Source organism: Entelurus aequoreus, linkage group LG23, assembly GCF_033978785.1.
Source record: "Entelurus aequoreus isolate RoL-2023_Sb linkage group LG23, RoL_Eaeq_v1.1, whole genome shotgun sequence".
Taxonomy (NCBI): Eukaryota; Metazoa; Chordata; class Actinopteri; order Syngnathiformes; family Syngnathidae; genus Entelurus; species Entelurus aequoreus.
The window spans coordinates 24,649,459-24,672,642 of record NC_084753.1 but is presented as its reverse complement, the minus strand read 5'-3'; the positions used below and the strand labels follow the sequence as shown (position 1 = coordinate 24,672,642).

The following is a 23,184-nucleotide window of genomic DNA, read 5'->3' as shown; positions in this document are numbered from 1 at the left end:
TTTTTAAAGCTGACTACTGACCTACAAATTATTGCAGATTAACGAGATTATTGTCAACATTATTTTGAGACCGAATTAACCACTGATATGATAATACATAATGCATGTATATCCTTTCAAATGCAGTAAAGTTGTATTACTCATACATTAAAAAAAAAATGTAATCAACTTCAAATTACATTAAAAAGAAACTAAACATAATAAAAATAGAATATACATTTGCACTTGAACAAAAATCACAACCAAAAGCAATAAGTTAGGTTCTGTCACTGTTAAAAAGGGGTTGGGGGACCCTCAAATATACACAACCAAAACAAGAAATAAAATGTCTAAATAAATTATCACGGTTATCTTTATTATTGCGGTATTGTGGAATGTGCTGAAAAAGTGCTTATGCACACGTTAAAATCTTTTAACCAAGTTATGTATTTTTTATACACAGTATAAATCTAAAATACATAGACACTCTTGGCAGACGGAACTCTGGCTTCATAAGGGCCATATTTGTGTGTTTAAATGTTTATCTTCTACCGTTTTAATTTGTAAACATTTTAGAATTTTTTTTAATAAATGCAAATTGGGTGAGCTGTTTTTTTCACTTTCGGTTTATGTGACGTCACACGGTTTCCTTTCCTGTTCAACGGACATCCGACTGTCTTAACTTGACATTGTGATGTTTATATCGATAAGTTTGCGCAAAGACACCCCAGCTTTAATGTTTATTGTGAATACTGTATCTTGGTTGTTTAGACAGTAATCTGTTTATATAAGTTTAGATTGGGGTATGGCGTTTCCGAATGGGAAAGTACGTAAATGTCGCTTGTTTTCATGTTAGCATTTAAGCTAACTAGCAAGGCAACGCTTGCCCTTCCATAAGTTAATCAAAGTGTGGTTATTAATCACGTTTTTTAAAATCATTTTAATTTAATACGCTAATACTAACCATCGGGAGTTCTACGGCGGTTATCGTTATTGCCGTTTATGTGCATGTAGTCAAATACCCGCAGTTGCTGAAACATATTCAAAAGAGTGACTGGAAAAGATACCGACTTCATCTTCATTCGGTTAACTGACTTATCGGCCCAGGCCTAGGTATGTCAGTCCCTTATTTTTTTGTGATTGTTACAACCTAAAGTGCCAAATATCTCAAAATATGAAGTTAATTAGACTTTTTCATATATATCTCTGTATATATCTATATCTATGTGTGTGTGTGTGTGTGTGTGTGTGTGTGTGTGTGTATGTGTATATATATATATATATATATATATATATATATATATATATACACATATACACACACTATTTTTCCACAAAGTTTTTAAATACACAAACATTGATCCTACATAGATAGCGTTTAGCGCTCTACTTGCCAGCTGGCGATTAGCACACCAGCTAATGTTTAGCATGGCAGTTTTGAGCTAGCAATTATTGCGCCAATTACCAGCTACTTATTAGCGACACTACTGCTATTATCTAAATATCTTAGTATTGCACAATAACAAGGTACCTTTATCACCAGTTTAATATAAAATGCTTGTTTTGTTCTACAAAACATATCAGTAGGGGTCTCCGCTCCATCATCTGTTTGGGGGTCCTTCACCTGGACAACGTTAAAGACCTCTGCACTAGATGGCAGTAAAAAGACAAACTCGGAGCTCATCAAATGACTGCACTGTTTAAATTAGAAATGATAATAATAATAATAATAATAACAGCAATAATCAGTTCTAAATATAGAAAGAAACACCACCAAAGGTTTCCTTATTTTTCACTGTCGTTCACAAGTTGCAGACATTCTTTGTGTATGTTTTACGCTAGAAAAGTGTTTGTCCATCTTAAACATTCATTTATGTGCCAACACATTTACACGTTAAAAAAATGTGTTGGTAAATGAGAGACGACGAGAGATTATCATCACACTTCAACATCTCTAACATCTTTGCTAGGTCAGCATTGCAAATGAAAATATTCTCTTATTTGCCTTACCCTATGAATAGAGGTGAAATGACTATAAAAAATACCTTGTCAATTAGGAAGTAAATGTTTGTATACTACATTACCCAGAAGGCTTAGCGATATAGGCAAGGAACAGAAAGTACATCTGTGCTATGCGGGAGAAACACAATTGTGCCTTTAGAGAAATAAAGTGTTAGAGAACTAGCAAATTCCTAAAATGACTGAAATGTGCATTTTTTTGCCTGAAAAATAAAAAATATTAATAAAAAAAATGAAAACTTGTATTTCCGGACTGTAAGCCACTACTTTTTTTCCCCGCGCTTTGCACGCTGCGGTTTCCAAAACGGTGAAGCTGATTTATGGATATTTATTTCGCTAACGGCCATAATGTTTTGTATACATCAGATAGGTTTCATATAAGACCGACATAAACAATTAAAAGGTGTGTTATTTTTTGTGTTATAGCGCCATCTTTTGGACAAGTTTGCTCACTGGAGGTGCTGCGGGTTGAAAATGCCCTTTGTGTTTCATTCCTTGGACCGGAAGTATAACTGTTTATAGCTTTTCTGCTTTAAAAGATTCTTCTTCATCACTCCGAGCAACGTTTGCTGCATCACTTCAGTTTTGTTTGATAAGCCGTTTTACTGCCGTGCGACAGGCACGGTTTGGAAACAATTAAGGTATGTAAATAAATATTTACAAAATCTTTCGTACCGCTTATAGTCCAGTGGGAAGATGCGACTCAAAAATTGGCTCTACAGTTTATAAAGGTTTTACAATGGCTACAGTTTGACATTAGAACACATGATTATTTCATAGGTTGGCACACTTTCACTTCAAAGGCTTTTCTTTTTGTTTTTTCTTTTTTACTGTAGAGCACGTGTCAAACTCAAGGCCCGGGGGCCAGATCTGGCCCGCAAACACCTGGAAATGATATTTGTCAATAAGGTACTTGATATTTTCTCACGAAATGTAATGGAATTTTTTTCATTTTGACAGAAAAAATATATGTACTGCTTGAAATTGCATACCTTTTAAACTTTATTGGGTATCTAATATTGCAACAAATATCACAGTATATTATCGTACTTTCCAAACATGTTTTTGTCTAAATAAAAATACTTAACTTTACAGCAAACTACCCATCAAATTAATAAAAATGACAATACATTTGACGGTGTTCTTTACAGCATATAACTGTAAATAGAAAAAAACTACTAAAATGCTGCCAGTTTTTGACTGTAAAATCTACGGTTGTTGTTTTTAACGGTGTATTATTGTAAATGAAAGACAGTAAAAAAAAATGATGGTAGAAAAACTGGCAGCTAAGTTGCCAGAACAAAAAAAGGAACTTGTACTGTTTTTCCATTAACAATATAATGTTGTAAAAAACAATGTACATTTAATAGTAAAATTCTGGCAACCAAGCTGCCAGATTTTTCCGTAAAAAAACCCCCCAAAACTGTGGTACTGTTTTTCCATTTACTGTAAAAAAAAAAAATATATATTTTACAGTAAAATTTTGTAAATGTAAAGTTTTTACTGTAAAATTGATAGTCTACTTAAAACAATTTATATAATTAATAATAAAATCCAAAGGCAAATTCATACATTATTCACTGTTACAAGCGGCCCTCTGATGGCAGCCATAACTGCCATGTGGCCCTCAATGAAAACCAGTTTGACATCCCTGCTGTAGAGTTATTAAAATGCCAAGATATTTATTAAAACAATCACCTGTAGATGGAGACGTTCTCTATTAGAGCCGCAGTGTCGGTGTCGGTGATGACGATGCCTTTCGGCGAGACCGTCAACGTTACTTTGCGGAACTTTTTAGGGCCCGCTCTGGCCTGAGGATGAAAAAAAACAAATGCATAATACAGAAACAAGTGAGAAACGTGTGAAATTTATGCACTGAAATGCTATTTGTAGCCCAGAATGTGTGTGTGGGCTGGCTGGCAGACAGGTGCCGGCTGACCCCCCCGTGGGCGCACCATCTGGGGATTTGATTTGGCCGTAATGCTGAGCTAGCAGTCTGGGAGGGCGCCTGTTGACCTCCTTACGGCGCCATTAGCTCGCCAATGCCAGCACTTTGTTTCTTTGACACCCACAGGACAGCGTTTCATGTGGAGGAGAACTTAATGGCATTTAAAAAGGGAATTAAAGGCTGAGAAGGCGTGAAGGTCTTTCCCAAGGACAGAAATGGTGTCACGCGTGCAGGGTCGGAGCCTCCGCTGATTTTAACTGCGCTGAAAACTGTGGCGCTCCAATAAGTAGGAAGTGCTGACATGCACGTTCCCAGCCAGGAAAAGACAATTGCAGTAGTCGCACATGTAGCAAACATTCCCATTGGGTCGATTGGTTTCCTAGGGAACAGACGGTATAAATCAATTCTATCTTAATCCGGACAAGAGTTTGACTCCCTAATTGAGATGTAGCGAGGGGCCCGGGGGGGGGGCCTTTATGATGAGAAAGCCTTCAATACGATTAAGCACTGCTCAGTGAAAAAAGATACACAATGGAGGGAAATGATTGACAATAGGAAAGAAAGTGCTGAATTGCAGTTTCCAAACGTCTCAAAGAAGTCCCAATGGACTCACCATGGTAACGATCCTGCGGATGGCAGTGGAGGCCATGTCCTCCCCTTTGGGCTGGACCACCAGCGTCATTCCCAGGTACTTGAGGTTGAACACCATCCCCTCAAGAAGAGTCTCCTTGGTGTCTGTCCAATTCTCTGGAAGCTCTGTGTGGCAAAACACACAAAACGTAAACAAATATGTTCAAAACGGTTTTATTCATCAAAGAAAACAATGCTAATATTATATTCTATTTTTATAAGGGCTGTCAAAGTTAACGTGATAAAGAAAATTATAGTTAACGCTTTAACGGCGATAATTGTTTAAACTTTTTTGACCCTGTGGAGAATGCATATATGTTTAAGAGTTCTTTCTTTATTCATAGTCATGTTTGTAGTAGGTAGTACTTTTCCATTGTATATACTGTATACCAGTTTCTCTTTGTCTACAGAGGTCTGTTTAGTGTTTTAGACTTTGGAATATTAAGAGGATACATCCCCCTCCTTTCCTTATCAGTGTTGGGGAAAGGGACAGGGGCATTCCTTTCTGGGGGGAAGGACTGCTTTCCTTTTTAAGAAGTAGTTTTTTTCCGTTTGAATGCTAGACCATCCCGAGATGACGGTATGACTGTATTGGTCTGGGCTGGCCTCCTGAAGCTTCAGTAAAACTTGATAATATTCCTATTCTGTCTTGATGGTCCTTCTTACTCAGCATATATGTCATCGAAAGAACTTGGGATTGACCAGTGACTTTAAAGGCCTACTGAAACCCACTACTACTGACAACGCAGTCTGATAGTTTATATATCAATGATGAAATCTTAACATTGCAACACATGCCAATACGGCCGGGTTAACTTATAAAGAGCAATTTTAAATTTCCCGCCACACTTCCGGTTGAAAATGTCTAGATATGATGACGTATGCGCGTGATGTCAACGGTTGATACGGAAGTATTCGGACCCATTGAATCCAATACAAAAAAGCTCTGTTTTCATCCCAAAATTCCACAGTATTCTGGACATCTGTGTTGGTGAATCTTTTGCAATTTGTTTAATGAACAATGGAGACTGCAAAGAAGAAAGCTGTAGGTTCGATCTGTGTATTAGCGGCGGACTACAGCAACACAACCAGGAGCACTTTGAGGATAGCAGACGCGCTAGCCGAATGACCTCAACTTGACTTCCTCCGTCTCCGGGCCGCCAACCGCATCGGTGACCGGGTGAAGTCCTTCGTCATACCGTCGATCGCTGGAACGCAGGTGAGCACGGGTCGTGATGAGCAGATGAGAGCTGGCGTAGGTGCAGAGCTAATGTTTTTAGCATAGCTCTGTCGAGGTTCCGTAGTTAAGTTAGCTTCAATGGCGTCGTGAGCAACAGCATTGCTAAGCTTCGCCAAGCTGGAAAGCATAACCGTGTATTTACATGTCCAGAGTTTGGTAGTATTGTTGATCTTCTGTCTATCCTTCCAGTCAGGGACTTATTTGTTTAGTTTCTCAGCCCTTTGAGACACTTGTGATTTAGGGCTATAAAAATAAACGATTGATTGATTGATTGATATATGCAGTAAAGCCCGATGCTATCACGTTTGCTCAGTAGCTTCAAGAGCTTCACCGATGTATTGCCGTGGAGATAAAAGTCACTGCGAATGTCCATTTCACGTTCTCGACTCTCATTTTCAAGAGGATATAGTATCCGAGGTGGTTTAAAATACAAATCCGTGATCCACAATAGAAAAAGGAGAGAGTGTGGAATCCAATGAACCCTTGTACCTAAGTTACGGTCAGAGCGAAAAAGATACGTTCTGCACTGCACGCTAGTCCTTCACTTTCACGTTCCTCATCCACGAATCTTTCATCCTCGCTCAAATTAATGGGGTAATCGTCGCTTTCTCGGTCCGAATCTCTCTTGCTGCTGGTGTAAACAATAGGAAAATGTGAGCAGTCCTTCCTTCGGTGTCGTCACGCTACTTCCGGTAGGGGCAAGGCTTTTTTTTATCAGAGACCAAAAGTTGCGAACTTTATCGTCGTTGTTCTATACTAAATACTTTCAGCAAAAATATGGCAATATCGCGAAATGATCAAGTATGACACATAGAATGGATCTGCTATCCCCGTTTAAATTTAAAAAATTCATTTCAGTAGGCCTTTAATTCTCTGGGAGGAAAAGCTGGTCAGACGCAACAACCCTCTGTCCGTTCCGTAGTTTGGAAAAATGTGAAATGTCGTCCAGTTACTGTTAAATCACGATCATGGCTATGGTAAATTATTTTACAAACTGTTCTGATTGATCGTCTGCAATTGCAGAATGTTTAACAGGCTGAATATTATATTTTATTAGTAAGTAGGTAGAAAAGTTAAAACATTTTCATGCAGAGATATGAATGCCATTAACTTGCACTACTGTGCAGAAGTGTGGGGCAATAATTACATGACCACACTATATCTACTCATCATCCTGCAGAAGAAAGCTATATAGGGTCATTTATTTCAGACAAATACATTTTTCTTACATTCAAAACTATTGAAATGTAAAGATCTTGTGGAACTACAATCAGTGCAAATTACATATAAAGCAAAAAACTATTCAGTGTGCAAAAGTGTTTCCACTGAAAGGGAACGGTGTTATTATTAAAGGGGTAATTTCAACCTTAAAACTCAGAATGTACGCACAACACGAAGAAGCTTTTGTGTTTCAGTATGTCGGGTCAAAGTATGGAACAGTTTGAGAGTGGAATTAAAAGAATGTCCAACCTTAATTGTGTTTAAAAATAACGATATAAAGACAATTTTCAATATGTACAAGAACGAGGGTTTCTAACAATCACAACGTGTTGACATTATTAATATTATAATTAATTGGGTAGTTATTTAGTGATTGGTCGGCGTTATCGTCAATTAGTACTTGTATTCATGTGACTATATACAGTTCGAAACGTGGGTTTCAAAAAGCATAATGTTTAAAAACATTTAACTAAAGCAAATTAATTTCCAGTCATTGTATTAAAAACTTAAAAATTATCTGTCTAGGGTACACTTATTAATGAAAACAAAAGTATATCTTTCTGGGATTAATCGCGTTTTCAGTAAAAATATTTTTTGAAAAATTTGAGCACATTAAAAACACCGTTATAAGACATTTTCTTACTGTGCATACACACATATATATGTGTATACACATACACATGTATATACATACCCGTAAATACAAACACACATTTCCCAGTGTATACACACACACATACCCGTGTATACACACACACACATACCCGTAAATACAAACACACATTTCCCAGTGTATACACACACACATACCCGTGTATACACACACACACAAACCCGTGTATACAAATACACATTCCCGTGTATACACATACACATTCCCGTGTATACACACACACAAGTTCCCGTGTATACACACACACATACCCGTAAATACACACACACATACCCGTGAATACACACACACATACCCGTGTATACACACACACATACCCGTGAATACAAACACACACAAATACCCGTGAATACACACACACACACACACATACTGTACATGTGTATACACACACACATACCCGTTTATACACACACACATACCCGTGTATATACGTAAGTACACATTACCGTGTATACAAGTACACAATCCTGCGTACACCCGTACACATTCCCGCGTATACCCGTACACATTCCCGCGTACACACACACACACACACACACACGTTTATCCGTGTATACACACACGCACACACACACACACGCATATCCGTGTACACACACGGGCACACGTGTAAACACTCGCACGCTTATGTGTATACACACATACAAACGCATACGTGTATACACGCTATGGCCTTTTATTAATATCTCGATATTTTTAGGCCATGTCACGATACACGATATATATCTCGATGTTTTTCCTTAGCCTTGAATGAACACTTGATGCATATAATCACACCAGCATGATGATTATATGTGTCTACATTAAAACATTCTTGTTCATACTGCATTAATATATGATAATTTTAAACTTTCATGCAGAGAGGGAAACCACAACTAAGTCAATTTACCAAAACTGTATTTATCAAACAGTTATTAAGCAGTGGCACAAACATTCATGTCATTTCCAAAACAGAAAGTGCAAGATTGTCAGAGACATTTTAAAACAAGCTATGAGTGCACTTTTGTGCATGATGTCACTAAGATGACATATCAAAACAACACTAAATTAAAGTGCTTTTTTTGTACAGAACGCCACTACTATACTCGAATATCACGATATAGTAATTTTCTATATCGCACAGAGACAAACCCGCGATATATCGAGTATATTCGATGTATCGCCTGAAATGGTTTTCACTTCACAGGTGTGCTTGAAGCTCATGGAGAGAATGCCAAGAGTGTGCAAAGCAGTAATCAGAGCAAAGGGTGACTATTTTGAAGAAACTAAAATATAAAACATGTTTTCAGTTATTTCACCTGTTTTGTTAAGTACATAACTCCACATGTGTTCATTCATAGTTTTGATGCCTTCAGTGACAATCTACAATGTAAATAGTCATGAAAATAAAGAAAACGCATTGAATGAGAAGGTGTGTCCAAACTTTTGGCCTGTACTGTACATATACACATATATGTATATCATGTATACACGTGTTTGTTTACATGTATATGTATATATGTGTGTACGTGTATACACGTACATGTATGTACCTGTATACACGTATATGTATGTGTAAAAGTCTATTAACCGACGATAAATGAAATTCAATGTCGGTAAGTTTTCCATCATCGATAAATCACCATGCGCATGCTTCGAGAGCATTTACACGCGTTTGCACTATAGCAGAATTAACAGAGAGTGGTGAATTATCTTGCCCTTGTTTAGTGTCTTTGACTGTTTGTGAAGCACCAGGTGACAGGTCAGTCATCGTCAGCGTAAATAAAACAGTGTGCTCACAGATAGTGTGGTTAAATACATTTTCAAAGACATGCTGCCATTTAAAAATAGTACTGTCATGTAATGTAGGTGTTCCTCCTTAATTTTGTTTGGCAGCACGGTGGCAGAGGTGTTGTGTGTCTGCCTCACAAAACGAAGGTCCTGAGTAGTCCTGAGTTCAATCCCGGGCTCGGGATCTTTCTGTGTGGAGTTTGCATGTTCTCCCCGTGACTGCGTGGGTTCCCTCCGGGTACTCCGGCTTCCTCCCACCTCCAAACACATGCACCTGGGGATAAGTTGATTGGCAACACTAAATTGGCCCTAGTGTGTGAATGTGAGTGTGAATGTTGTCTGTCTATCTGTGTTGGCCCTGTGATGAGGTGGCGACTTGTCCAGGGTGTACCCCGCCTTCCGCCCGATTGTAGCTGAGATAGGCTTCAGCGCCCCCCACGACCACGAAGGGAATAAGCGGTAGAAAATGGATGGATGGATGGATATCACCTGTTAGTATATCTGTTTAAACTGAAGTGTTTATATTTACTTTCAACTTTTAAGAAGACCTCTACCTACATGTTCAATATTAAAGTGCACCTTTTTTGTCAATACTTTATTTAGCTATTTTATTTATTGTTATTGTTGAGTATATTTGAGCCCTCCATCCCCTAATTGATAAATCAATTAGTGGGTGTGTATAAAAATAATCCCAGCACACCAGACCCTCACATTAACTGCAACCTGCTCAGTGGCCTTGTGGTTAGAGTGTCCGCCCTGAGACTGGAAGGGCGTGAGTTCAGGGTTTCCCGCAGCGCTTTGTTGTTAAGACGGCCGCCTTAACAACAAACAACCACCGCCTAAACTAATGTCTTAACAAGCTGCTCCGCTTCGTACTGCCTATGTCAGTGCGTCTCTGCAGCATCCAGCATTGTCCCACCCACAGAACCATCTGATTGGTTACACGCAGAGCGGTAACAGCCAATCAGCAGTGCGTATTCAGAGCGCATGTAACAGCCAATCAGCAGTGCATATTCAGAGCGCATGGAGTCAGTGCTCCTGCGGTGTGGTAAGCAGAAAGGTGTTTAGCAGGTAAGCATAAGGCAGCGGACTCCCCCAAAATTATAATAAACACCTCCCAGTCAACTACTAGTAACATCACTATGAGCCCGTTGACGTTCTAGAAACATAAGCGGCAGCTCAGCTCGCGCAGTCCTTGAGGTGAAGGCTAATTAGCTTTTAGCGTAACGTTAGCTCACTGTGCGGTGTGTGTACGTGCGTGCGCGTTACGGACAGCAAAGCCCTGTGTCTGAGAGAAAGACAAGCATTATTGACCTACAGTTAACAACTAAGTTATTTCACTTTACCTTTTTCTGTGAAGATTGAGCTGTGTTGAAGCAGCAAAAAACGACATAATGTAAATGAAGAGTTTCCTGAAGCTGTCTCTGATAGTTGATATAATAATGTAACTGCATCATAAAGCCTACATGAACTCCATGGTGTTCAGGGATGAATAGTCTCTCCTATTGCTATTGTACTATTTTTTCAGCTATAGTTACATTAATCATTAGTAATGTAGCAGCCTACTTTTGAATGGCATGGTTCCTGCTATCACATGTTGATAAAAATATAACATTTACATAATAAAAATCAACTACAGGCTTCCCAAATGCTGTAATAAATTAAGCATGATAAGTTGAGCATATGTCAGCATATGTCAGCATGTGGCCCCACTTTTAACTCTTTTTTTCCCAAACGCTTATTGGAAACGCTTATTAATTTGACTTAGTAAGTCATCATTTTGTGATTATTTTGACTTTGTAAGTCATTATTTTGACTTAGTTAATTACGAAGTCAAAAATATTGACTTACTAAGTCATAATAATGACATACTTAATGTTGTGTGACTATCACAAACAAATTAGTCTTTGAGAGTAGAAAGTAGAGCTCTGTCTGACATGCTGGGTCCAAGGATGCAACATTAAGTCATTACTACAGTTTTGAGGGTGATTTATTTTCCCTTTGAGTAAAAAACAATACATTACATACAGATGGATTTGTAGGACTATATGGACCAGACTATGATGGAAAAAGATACCCTGTTGCGCTCAACCGAAGTAACGGTACCCTACCTCACTCTCTCCCCTATACAAGACAAAAGGATTCACAGGCAGGTGCAGGTGTTATTTAATCAGCACACACACACACACACACTCATAACCACACCTACTATCCCAGGTGACAAGTGAGAAACATATCCCTGCCTCTACACTTAGTATCTCAGGTAAGTAGGACTGTAGGTAAGTAGGATTGTTTTGTGTTTTGTTTTTACTTTACGGAAAAAATATCCAAATATATATCACCATTCAGCAAAAGGAGCGGAAAACACAACCAAAAATTGTAGGCTTCTTCACGCAACGAAGTCGGCCTACTTCACCACAGTCTGCAGTCTATTGCCCCCCCCAGGCTGTGGTGGCAGCGATGAGGTGGATACGTGATGGTGATGGCGACAGGCCGAGTTACACTGTTCCTTACACCCACCCACCCGGTCCGTCCGCCTGTCCCCTGGAGAGACACCACCTTAACTAACACATTTTCTGGGGGAAACGCTGGAGTTTAAACCCCGGCCGAATCATACCAAAGACTATACATATAGGACCCATTACCTCCCTGCTTGGCACTCAGCATCAAAGGTTGGAATTGGGGGTTAAATCACCAAAATGATTCCAGAGCGCGGCCACCGCTGCTGCTCACTGCTCCCCTCACCTCCCAGGGGGTGAACATGGGGATGGGTCAAACGCAGACGGTAATTTCACCACACCTAGTGTGTGTGTGTGTGTGTGATTATTGTTGGGACGTTAACTTTCACTAACCTGACCTCTGACAACATGCCTAAGATTTACCCTGAGACCAAAGCGTTGATTATCAAGCGGCTAAAGACCAGATCTACTGCTGAAGTGGCTGACACCTTCAATGTTCTCAGCGTCAAGTACAAAGAAAAAGATTTGAAGAAACTGGAGATGTTTTTGGCAGACAACTGCTCGGGATGACCCTTTGTTGGCTCGAAAATCCAAAGCCAGGCCCTTTTCTACTGAATTAGAGCTCCACCAGGCCTGGTCACCTCAAGTTCCCGTGTCAATAAGAACAGTTTGTAGAATTGTGTCTCAAAATGGCCTCCATGGTCGAATCAGTGCCCAGAAACCAACACCAAACAAAAGACAATAATAAAACGTCTGGTGGTTGCCAAGGACAACAGTCTGCTAAAGGATGGACGCTGGAAACGTGGGAGAAGGTGTATTTCTCAGATGAATCTTCGGTTTAATTACATCACAGTCGCCGCAAATATTGCAGGTGACCTACTGGAGTCCGCATGGATCCAAGAAGAAAACAGTTAAGTTTTAAAGTTTGAAGTTTAAAATCATGATCTGAACTTACATCCAGTATGGGGGTGTGCGAGAGATTTGCAGGGTGGAAGGCAATATCAATAGCCTGAAATATCAAAAAGTATTAGTTTTCCCAACCATAAAAGGGGTCTGCAGCGATCGCATACTTCCATCTCTATATCAATGTTCCTCAAGGTGAAGAAGATCAAGGTGTTCCAGGACTGGCCAGCCAAGTCAGCAGACATGAACATTGAGCATGTCTGGGGTAGAATGAAAGAAGAAGCATGGAAGATGAACTCTGACTGAACTCTGACTGTTTTCTTTGCTATTCCTCAAGACTTCAAAATGTATGAATCATTGTCAAACCGCATGGATGCAATCCTTCAAGCTCATGGAAGTCATACAAGATATTAAATATGGATCTTACAGCACCACTACTTAAATTGCTGAAGTCATGCAACATATTTTTTTATTGGAAGTAAATCATTTGTTCAATTTTCCCATTACTCTCTGTAGGTGAAAAAACTTTTGTTTTGCCAAAATTTGACCTGTTTTCATTCAATGACCATCTTTTTTAGTGACGCCATTTCAATATACAAAACCCAAAACCAGTGAAGTTGGCACGTTGTGTAAATTGTAAATAAAAATAGTATACAATGATTTGCAAATCATTTTCAACTTATATTCAATTGAATAGACTGCGAAGACAAGATATTTAATGTTCGAACTAAGAAACTTAATTTTTTTTTCAAATAATCATCAACTTAGAATTTAATGGCACCAACACATTACAAAAAAGTTGGCACAGGGGCATATTTACCACTGTGTTACATGGTCTTTCCTACTCAGTGGCCTAGTGGTTAGAGTGTCCGCCCTGAGATCGGTAGGTTGTGAGTTCAAATCCCGGCCGGGTCATACCAAAGACTATAAAAATGGGACCCATTACCTCCCTGCTTGGCACTCAGCATCAAGGGTTGGAATTGGGGGTTAAATCACCAAAAATGATTCCTGGGCGCGGCTACGCTGCTGCCCACTGCTCCCCTCACCTCTCAGGGGGTGATCAAGGGGATGGGTCAAATGCAGAGGACAAATTTCACCACACCTATTGTGTGTGTGACAATCATTGGTACTTTAACTTTAACTTTAACAACACTCAGTAAACGTTTGGGAACTGAGGAGACCAGTTTTTTAAGCTTTTCAGGTGGAATTCTTTCCCATTCTTGCTTGATGTACAGCTTAAGTTGCTCAACAGTCCGGGGTCTCCGTTGTGGTATTTTAGGCTTCATATTGCGCCACACATTTTCAATGGGAGACAGGTCTGGGCTACAGGCAGGCCAGTCTAGTACCTGCACTCTTTTACTATGAAGCCACGCTGTTGTAACACGTGGCTTGGCATTGTCTTGCTGAAATAAGCAGGGGCGTCCATGATAACGTTGCTTGGATGGCAACATACGTTGCTCCAAAACCTGTATGTACCTTTCAGCATTAATGGTGCCTTCACAGATGTGTAAGTTACCCATGCTTTGGGCACTAATACACCCCCATACCATCACAGATGCTGGCTTTTGAACTTTGCGCCTATAACAATGGTTATTTTCCTCTTTGGTCCAGAGGACACGACGTCCACAGTTTCCAAAAACTATTTGAAATGTGGACTCGTCAGACCGGTGGAACAGGGGTTAGTGTGTGTGCCTCACAATACGAAGGTCCTGGGTTCGATCCTGGGCTCTGGATCTTTCTGTGTGGAGTTTGCATGTTCTCCCTGTGACTGCGTGGGTACTCCGGCTTCCTCCCACTTCCAAAGACATGCACCTGGGGACAGGTTGATTGAGCATTTCATGGAAGCTGCTTTTATACCCAATCATGGCACCCACCTGTTCCTAATTAGCCTGTTCACCTGTGGGATGTTCCAAATAAGTGTTTCATGAGCATTCCTCAACTTTCTCAGTCTATTTTGCCACTTGTGCCAGCTTTTTTGAAACATGTTGCAGGCATCAAATTCCAAATGAGCTAATATTTGCAAAAAATAAAGTTTTCCAGTTCGAACATTAAAAATCTTGTCTTTGCAATCTATTCAATTGAATATAGGTTGAAAAGGATTTGCAAATCAAAGTATTTAGTTTGTATTTACCATTTACACAACAAGCCAACTTCACTGGTTTTGGGGTTTGTAAATAAACATTAAAAAAATATTTTTGAGTAAATAACTCATTTCACAATTTACATATTTGCAGCTTACAGTCCGGTGCGGATAATATATGTAAAAACATGTGTTTCTTAAAAAATTTAGTGGGTGCGGCTTATATACTGGTGTGCTCTAAAATCCCGGAAATTAAGGTAGGTGCAGTTTATTCAGTCTCAGCAAGTTATCCGTCTAAAGAGGGAAAACCCGCTAGCATTTAAACAGGAGTTCAGAACATTCAGAGAGATGTCTATCCAAATATTGAGACAATAACGATTGGTAATTTCCAGATGGAGGCATACTGTCCTCGGGCTAACAACTGGAGGCTGGCAGGCAGACGGCGCCAGTGCAGAGATCTAAAATTTGCATCGATTCCCACCTGGATGGAATAAAAGATGCAATAAACATACGATAATGATGTGTGTGTGAGAGGCAAATCCAAAATCTCCATCAGATGTCTTGTAATTCAGTAAGACTGCAATGCTTAGTCCTTATATTGCAGATTAGGAGATTAGAAGAAGCACATGCAGTATAATATGTGTCCAATCACTTCTGACACTGATCTGTCCACACAGGCTGGGCCATCTGTCACCAGCTGTGAGAAAGCACCAGCACTGCCGATAACTCTGAATTATTAACTCCTCTTCAATCACACCAGCGTTTGAGGCTCCCAAATGTCATCCTGTTGTCAAGTGCGGCGCCTTTTAAAGGCCTACTGAAATGAATTTTTTTTATTTAAAACGGGGATAGCAGATCCATTCTATGTGTCATACTCGATCATTTCGCGATATTGCCATATTTTTGCTGAAAGGATTTAGTATAGAACAACAACGATAAAGTTCGCAACTTTTGGTCTCTGATAAAAAAAAGCCTTGCCCCTACCGGAAGTAGCGTGACGTCACAGGAGGAAGAACTGCTCATATTTTCCTATTGTTTACACCAGCAGCGAGAGAGATTCGGATCGAGAAAGCGACGATTACCCCATTAATTTGAGCGAGGATGAAAGATTTGTGGATGAGGAACGTGAAAGTGAAGGACTAGAGTGCAGTGCAGAACGTATCTTTTTTCGCTCTGACCGTAACTTAGGTACAAGGGTTCATTGGATTCCACACTCTCTCCTTTTTCTATTGTGGATCACGGATTTGTATTTTAAACCACCTCGGATACTATATCCTCTTGAAAATGAGAGTCGAGAACGCGAAATGGACATTCACAGTGACTTTTATCTCCACGACAATACATCGGTGAAGCTCTTTAGCTACTGAGCTAACGTGATAGCATCGGACTTTGTTTGATAAGGAATTATCGAGTTCGAGCCTATTATCGAATCCTCTTATCGAACCGATTCCTTATCGATTCTCTTATCGATTCTCTTATCGAGTCCAGATAGGTTGTTGTATATGGAAAAAAACACACAATATTTGGTTTAACAAAAGCTCACTTTTATTATATAATAAAAAAATAAAATCTAATAAATAAATAAATATTGACTGTTACCCACCTAAAAAAAATAAAATAAAATAAATAAATATTGACTGTTGTTACCCAAAGTATATTAAGTGGGATTTTTCAGAGAAACAAATATATACAGTAACACAAAAACAAGCTGTCTCTGTGATCACTATAGGTGTATAAATAATAATATAGTGTTAAATAAAATCAGTCCCTTGGGCACAAAACTGAAAATAATACAACTCTCCAAAAAGTGCACTTCTGCTGCTATTTGACATAACTGTTTGTTATGATGCTTTGACATTTTTGCACTTTATTTCTTTATTGAAAGAAAATTCTATGAAGAGAAAAGTTGTTTACAAATGTGGTTACAATGCTAAAAACTGAAAAGTTAAAGCTAAAAAAAGAAATACACTTTATTGAGTTAACATTATTTCTTTATGGGGGAAAAATGTTATGAGCTAGAGAATATAACAACTACACTACCCAGCATGCAACGGGAGTTACGAGCATGCGCGGTAGCCCCAAAAAGTGTTGCATGTTGCCACGCTGTAAAAGTAAACGTCAAGAACTCAGCCAACACGCTGAAGAAAAACAAAAGTTAAAAAAGGGAGATGTGTTGTATATATATATGTATGTGCTGCGGTTGTTTTAAGAACGTTGCGACAGCTGCCGTAAAGGAGGTGCGTTGCTAGCCTGGTTGCTATGTTTCCGGTTGGTCGTAAAAGTGTTCGTCATGTGTTTTACCCTGCTAAAATCTCTCAGTAAAGTTATTCATTGGATTATAGCTTTTGTTTTGAACTTTATTACACCTTGGGGCGCTTTTTCCCGTCCATTGTTTTCCTGCTTTCGCTATCTGCGCCTAATGACTGAGCTACGTGACGTCATTTCTTGTCATGTCCCACGGAGCATTTCTGGTCGGGACGGGATTCGAATAAAGAATCAACTCTTTTCCTTTACTATAGTGGTCTCGATAACGGGTACCGGTTCTCAAAAAGGGATTCGAGTCCGAGGACTCGGTTCTTTTCTTATCAAACAACCGGGAAAACCGGTTTCGAGTATCATCCCTACTGCATATAGAAACAAAACAAATAAGTCTCTGACCGGAAGGATAGACAGAAGATCAACAATATTACCAAACTCTGGACATGTAAATACACAGTTAATGCTTTCCAGCCTGGCGAAGCTTAACAATGCTGTTGCTAACGACGCCATTGAAGCTAACTTAGCTACGGAACCTCGACAGAGCTATGCTAAAAACATTAGCTCTGCACCTACGCCAGCTCTCATCTGCTCATCACGACCCGTGCTCACCTGCGTTCCAGCGATCGATGGTACGACGAAGGACTTCACCCGATCACCAATGCGGTTGGCGGCCCGGAGACGGAGGAAGTCAAGGTGAGGTCGTTCGGCTAGCGCCTCTGCTATCCTCAAAGTCCTCCTGGTTGTGTTGCTGTAGTCTGCCGCTAATACACCGATCGCACCTGCAGCTTTCTTCTTTGCAGTCTCCATTGTTCATTAAACAAATTGCAAAAGATTCACCAACACAGATGTCCAGAATACTGTGGAATTTTGAAATGAAAACAGAGCTTTTTGTATTGGATTCAATGGGCTCCGAATACTTCCGCTTCCACTGTTGACGTCACGCGCAAACGTCATCATATCGAAACGTTTTCAGCCGGAAGTTTGTCTGGAAATTTAAAATTGCACTTTATAAGTTAACCCGGCCGTATTGGCATGTGTTGCAATGTTAAGATTTCATCATTGATATATAAACTATCAGACTGCGTGGTCGGTAGTAGTGGGTTTCAGTAGGCCTTTAAGTCCTGTCAAACAAGTTGAGCACACTTCTCTTTTAGTTCATCACGATCTGAATGTTCTGGACACCTGTTTCCAACACATGCAGAAGAAAAGTACCCACAAACCTGGACAATGGGTTCTTTGCTCTGAATGATGATGGTATACATACAGTATCTATTAGGGCTGGGAATCTTTGGGTGTCCCACGATTCGATTCAAAATCGATTCTAGGGGTCACGATTCGATTCAAAATATTTTTTTTTTTCAATTCAAAACGATTGTCGATTCAAAAACGATTATTTTATTTTTTTTTTTGAAAACAATACACAACAATACCATAATAATGCAATACAATTTAATTTTGGAGTTCTGAACTTGTAATTTCTTGCAGTGTTTATTAAGTGGTAATATGTCACATTTGTCCCAATTAACTTTATACCCTGATAAACAGTCACATTCAGTGATGACATTATTGATATAAAGAAGAGAGGAGTTAACATGTGACAGGTAAAAAAATTATGTCGTCACAATACATCGATAGCTTATTATACCGAGAGCCAATTTTTATACCATGAATATTATTTTCACTTCTTATTTTTGCAGCTAAGGGTTCAATAACCAAATTAACAAATAATCAAGGTGCAGGACATCCCTGTTTTACTCCTCTTTTTAACAAAAAAGGTTCTGAAATATGATTATTGGTTTTGACTGATGCCATGGGCCTTGTATAAAGCATCTTAATCCATTGTATAAAATTATCTCCAAATCCAAATGTGCAAAACATAAATGAGCAGTTTATGCGGTGGAATGCCTTCTTCGCATCAACAGTACATACTGCTGTGGGATAAGGGAGACTTCTAGCATAGTAAATAACATTAAACAATTTCCTTGTATTGTCTGAAGATTGTCGACCTTCCATGAAGCCAGTTTGGTCAGTATGAATTAATTTTCCTATTACATTTGATAATCGTGTGGCTAAGATTTTTGCCAAGATTCAAAAGGATTGTCTATTCATTCAATACATAGGATTTCAGCAGGATCTACCCCAGTCTGCTGACATGCAAGCAGAGTAGTAGATTTTTGTAAAAAGCTTTTATAATTGTAAAGGACAATGTTTTATCAACTGATTGCAATAATGTACATTTGTTTTAACTATTAAATGAACCAAAAATATGACTTATTTTATCTTTGTGAAAATATTGGACACAGTGTGTTGTCAAGTTAATGAGATGCGATGCAAGTGTAAGCCACTGTGACACTATTGTTCTTTTTTATTTTAATGTCTAATGATAATGTCAATGAGGGATTTTTAATCACTGCTATGTTGAAATTGTAACTAATATTGATACTGTTGTTGATAATATTCATTTTTGTTTTACTACTTTTGTTTTTTTCTGTGTCGTGTTTGTGTCTCCTCTCAATTGCTCTGTTTATTGCAGTTCCGAGTGTTGCTGGGTCGGGTTTGGTTTTGGAATTGGATTGCGTTGTTATGGTATTGCTGTGTATTGTTTTGTTGGATTGATTAATAAAAAAAATAAAATAAATAAAAATAAAAAAAATCGATTTTTTAAAAATGAGAATCGATTCTGAATCACACAACGTCAGAATCGCGATTCGAATTCGAATCGATTTTTTCCCCCACCCCTAGTATCTATTATTGTGTGAATGCTCCAAAGCATTCACACACATGCTTTTCTACACCAACATTCATCTATTTCTTAAACTAAACAGATTTAGGCACGCTCTACCTTCCACATTTTTCACCTGATTCAAACCGTTCCAACTTCAAACTGTTCAGCCTATTCTGGAATTCCCTTGTTTACTGGGACATTTTTCCCATTCAAAATGAATTGGCCATTTTTCAAACTTCCACCATTTCCACATTTTTCAACCGATTCAAACCATTCCACCTTCAACACATTCCACCATCCTGGAAATTTAAACTACCTTTTTTCCAAGTTCAAAAAATTCCTAGTTTTCCAAAGCCCCATTTCCACCCTTTTTTCTGGTGACCACTCCTTTCACATTTTTCAACGCATTTCAATTGTTGCACCGTCAAAACATTCCTCTTAATCAGGACAAAAAATCCGAAGTTGTTTTTTGAACTGGAAAAATTCCCGGTTTTCCCGAAATTCCAGGAATTCCATAACACCATTTCTCAATTCAACATGTTAGTACTTCAACATTTCTCGACCGATTAAAAAAATTCCAACACCAACCACTTCAACTCATTCAGACCATTCAAGTTATTTACCATTTTCAAACCCGCTTTTTCAGAAATTCCCAATATTTGGGGAAATTCCCATTAAATCAATGGGACATTCTTCAAAGTTCCACAACTCCCACATTTTTCATTTGATTCAAACTGTTCCAACTTCAAAATATTCAGCCTGTTTCGGAATTGTGTGCTCTACTTCAACAATTCTAAAAAAAATCCCAAATTTCCCATAATTCAATTTTGTTTTTAAGTGTTTCCCATTCAAATTGAATCGTCCATTTTTCAATCTCCCACAATTCCCCACATTTTTCAACCGATTCAAACCATTCCACCTTCAACACTTTCAACTCATCCTTCAAAAATATTCAGCCTGTTTGGGAATTGTGTGCTCTACTTAGGGCTGGGCGATATGGCCTTTTATTAATATCTCAATATTTTTAGGCCATGTCACGATACACATATATACATCTCGATATTTTGCCTTAGCCTTGAATTAACACTTGATGCATATAATCACAGCAGTATGATTCTATGTGTCTACATTAAAACATTCTTGTTCATACTGCATTAAAATATCCTCACTTTAAACTTTTATGCAAAGACGGAAACCACAACTAAGTCAATTTACCAAAACTGTATTTATTAAAGTTATTAAGCAGTGGCACAAACATTCATGTAACTTCTAAAACAGAAAATGCAAGACTGTCAGAGACATTTTAAAACAAGCTATTAGTGCACTTTTGTGCATGATGTCACTAAGATGACATATTAAAACAACACTAAATTAAAGTGCACTTTTTGTACAGAACGCCCCTACAATAGTTTAAAACAAATAAAGTGCACCTTTGTGCATGATGTCACACAAGATATTTCAATAACTGTCAAATATATATATTTATTTATTTATTTATATATGCACCTTATTGCTTTTTTATCCTGCACTACCATGAGTTTATGTAACGAAATTTCGTTCTTATCTGTGCTGTAAAGTTCAAATTTGAATGACAATAAAAAGGAAGTCTAAGTCTAAGTCTAGTCTATAAAAATGAGCTGCATAATAGGAAATCAAATATATATGATATAATATGTCCTTCGCTATGTGGTAGGTTCCTGCGGACGTTATCTCCTTCTAATGTTGACTATTTTTTTCATACAGTGTTGATGTGGGAATGGTTGCTTGAGCATTTTGTTGGTGTGGCACCGAACGGAGATGTTAACATGCAGAGTTTTAAGCACTCTTCATTCTCTAGCGGGTGACTTTTCAAATGATCCTACAAATTAGCAGTAATGCTACTTTTTGTAGCAACGCTTTTGCCGCATACTTGACATATTACAGTTGTCTGTTCAACATCTTCCCGCGTGAAGCCAAACCACCGCCAGACGATGGACCCCCTGCTGTTTTTCTTAGGAATTAATTCTTCCTTCATTTGTTACCAGATTCGCACCTTCTTTCTCTCGTATTACCACTCGCACCGCTACGCTAGCACCGCAGCTAACGTTAGCCATGTTTCTACCTCTCTGCTCTGCGAGATCGTATGACGTTGCACGCGCGACAGTATGTGACGTATGTAAGAAGGTGCACTTGTTTTATGTCTCTGTGAGAAGGCCAGACAAGAAAGAGTGACAAACGCCTGTAGTGTAATGCCCGCAGCTAAAAGCAACTGCGTGAGAACGTATACTCGAATATCACGATATAGTCATTTTCTATATCGCACAGAGACAAACCCGCGATATATCGAGTATATTCGATATATCGCCCAGCCCTAGCTCTACTTCAACAATTCTAAAAAAATTCCAGGATTTCAGTGCAAAAAATGCAAGAAACAAAAATAAAATGGCGCAGTCCCATCATATATTGTTAAAAACTGATATAACTAACCACAAAAACAACTTTCCATGATTTCACCACATTTGTGAAAAGTCTATTTTATTTTTGTTTGCCATTTCAGTCTCAGTGTGTTTGTTCCCTTCATTCCAGAATGGTGCAGTCCCATTATAAGTAGTCTTGTATAAAGTACTTGAAAGCAATACTTATGTAAAAGTACAAGTATCTGACCAGAAAATGTCCTTGGTATAAGTATAAGACACTTTTTAGAATATGACTTATATATTTTTTCACCTGCGATCTAATGGGATGGGCACCGAAAACTGGTTCTATTTTTTTTTTTTTTACTTTTGAAAAATGTATTAAAATAAACTAAAACAATCACATGCACAAGTATTCACAGCCTTTGTTCAATATGTCATTGATGCATCTTTGGCAGCAATTACACCATCAAGTCTTTTTGAATATGAGATCATGCCACAAGCTTGGCACACCTATATGGGGGCATTGTGCCCATTCCTCTTTGCAGCACCTCTCAAGCTCCATCAGGTTGGATGGGATGTGTTAGTTTCCATTCAGGGTGTCTCTGTACATTGCTGCATTCATCTTTCCCTCTATACGGACTAGTCTCCCAGTTCTTGCCGCTGAAAAACAACCCCACAGCATGATGCTGCCACCACCATGCTTCACTGTAGGGATGGCATTGGCCTGGTGATGAGTGGTACCTGGTTTCCTCCAAACATGACGCCTGGCATTGCGCAAAAGTTCAAGCTTTGTCTCATCAGACCAGATCATTTGGTTTCTCATGGTCTGAGAGTTGTTAAGGTGCATTATGGCAAACAATTTACTGAGAAATGGCTTCT

The 23,184-nt window shown here is 38.8% G+C and overlaps 1 protein-coding gene across 8 annotated transcripts in view; it reads right to left on the bottom strand.

Annotated features, from left to right (window-relative positions):
• si:dkey-71h2.2 (low density lipoprotein receptor adapter protein 1-B) overlaps window positions 1–23,184 on the bottom strand; it is a 113,707-nt gene that overhangs the window by 36,231 nt on the left and 54,292 nt on the right. For all 8 annotated transcript variants that reach the window (XM_062033941.1, XM_062033943.1, XM_062033942.1 and 5 more), the window contains exons 2-3: window positions 4,560–4,702; window positions 3,697–3,809 (exon numbers count right to left, since the gene is read on the bottom strand). In XM_062033941.1, coding sequence (XP_061889925.1) covers window positions 3,697–3,809; window positions 4,560–4,702 — 256 coding nt within the window. The remainder of the gene's footprint in view (window positions 1–3,696; window positions 3,810–4,559; window positions 4,703–23,184) is intronic.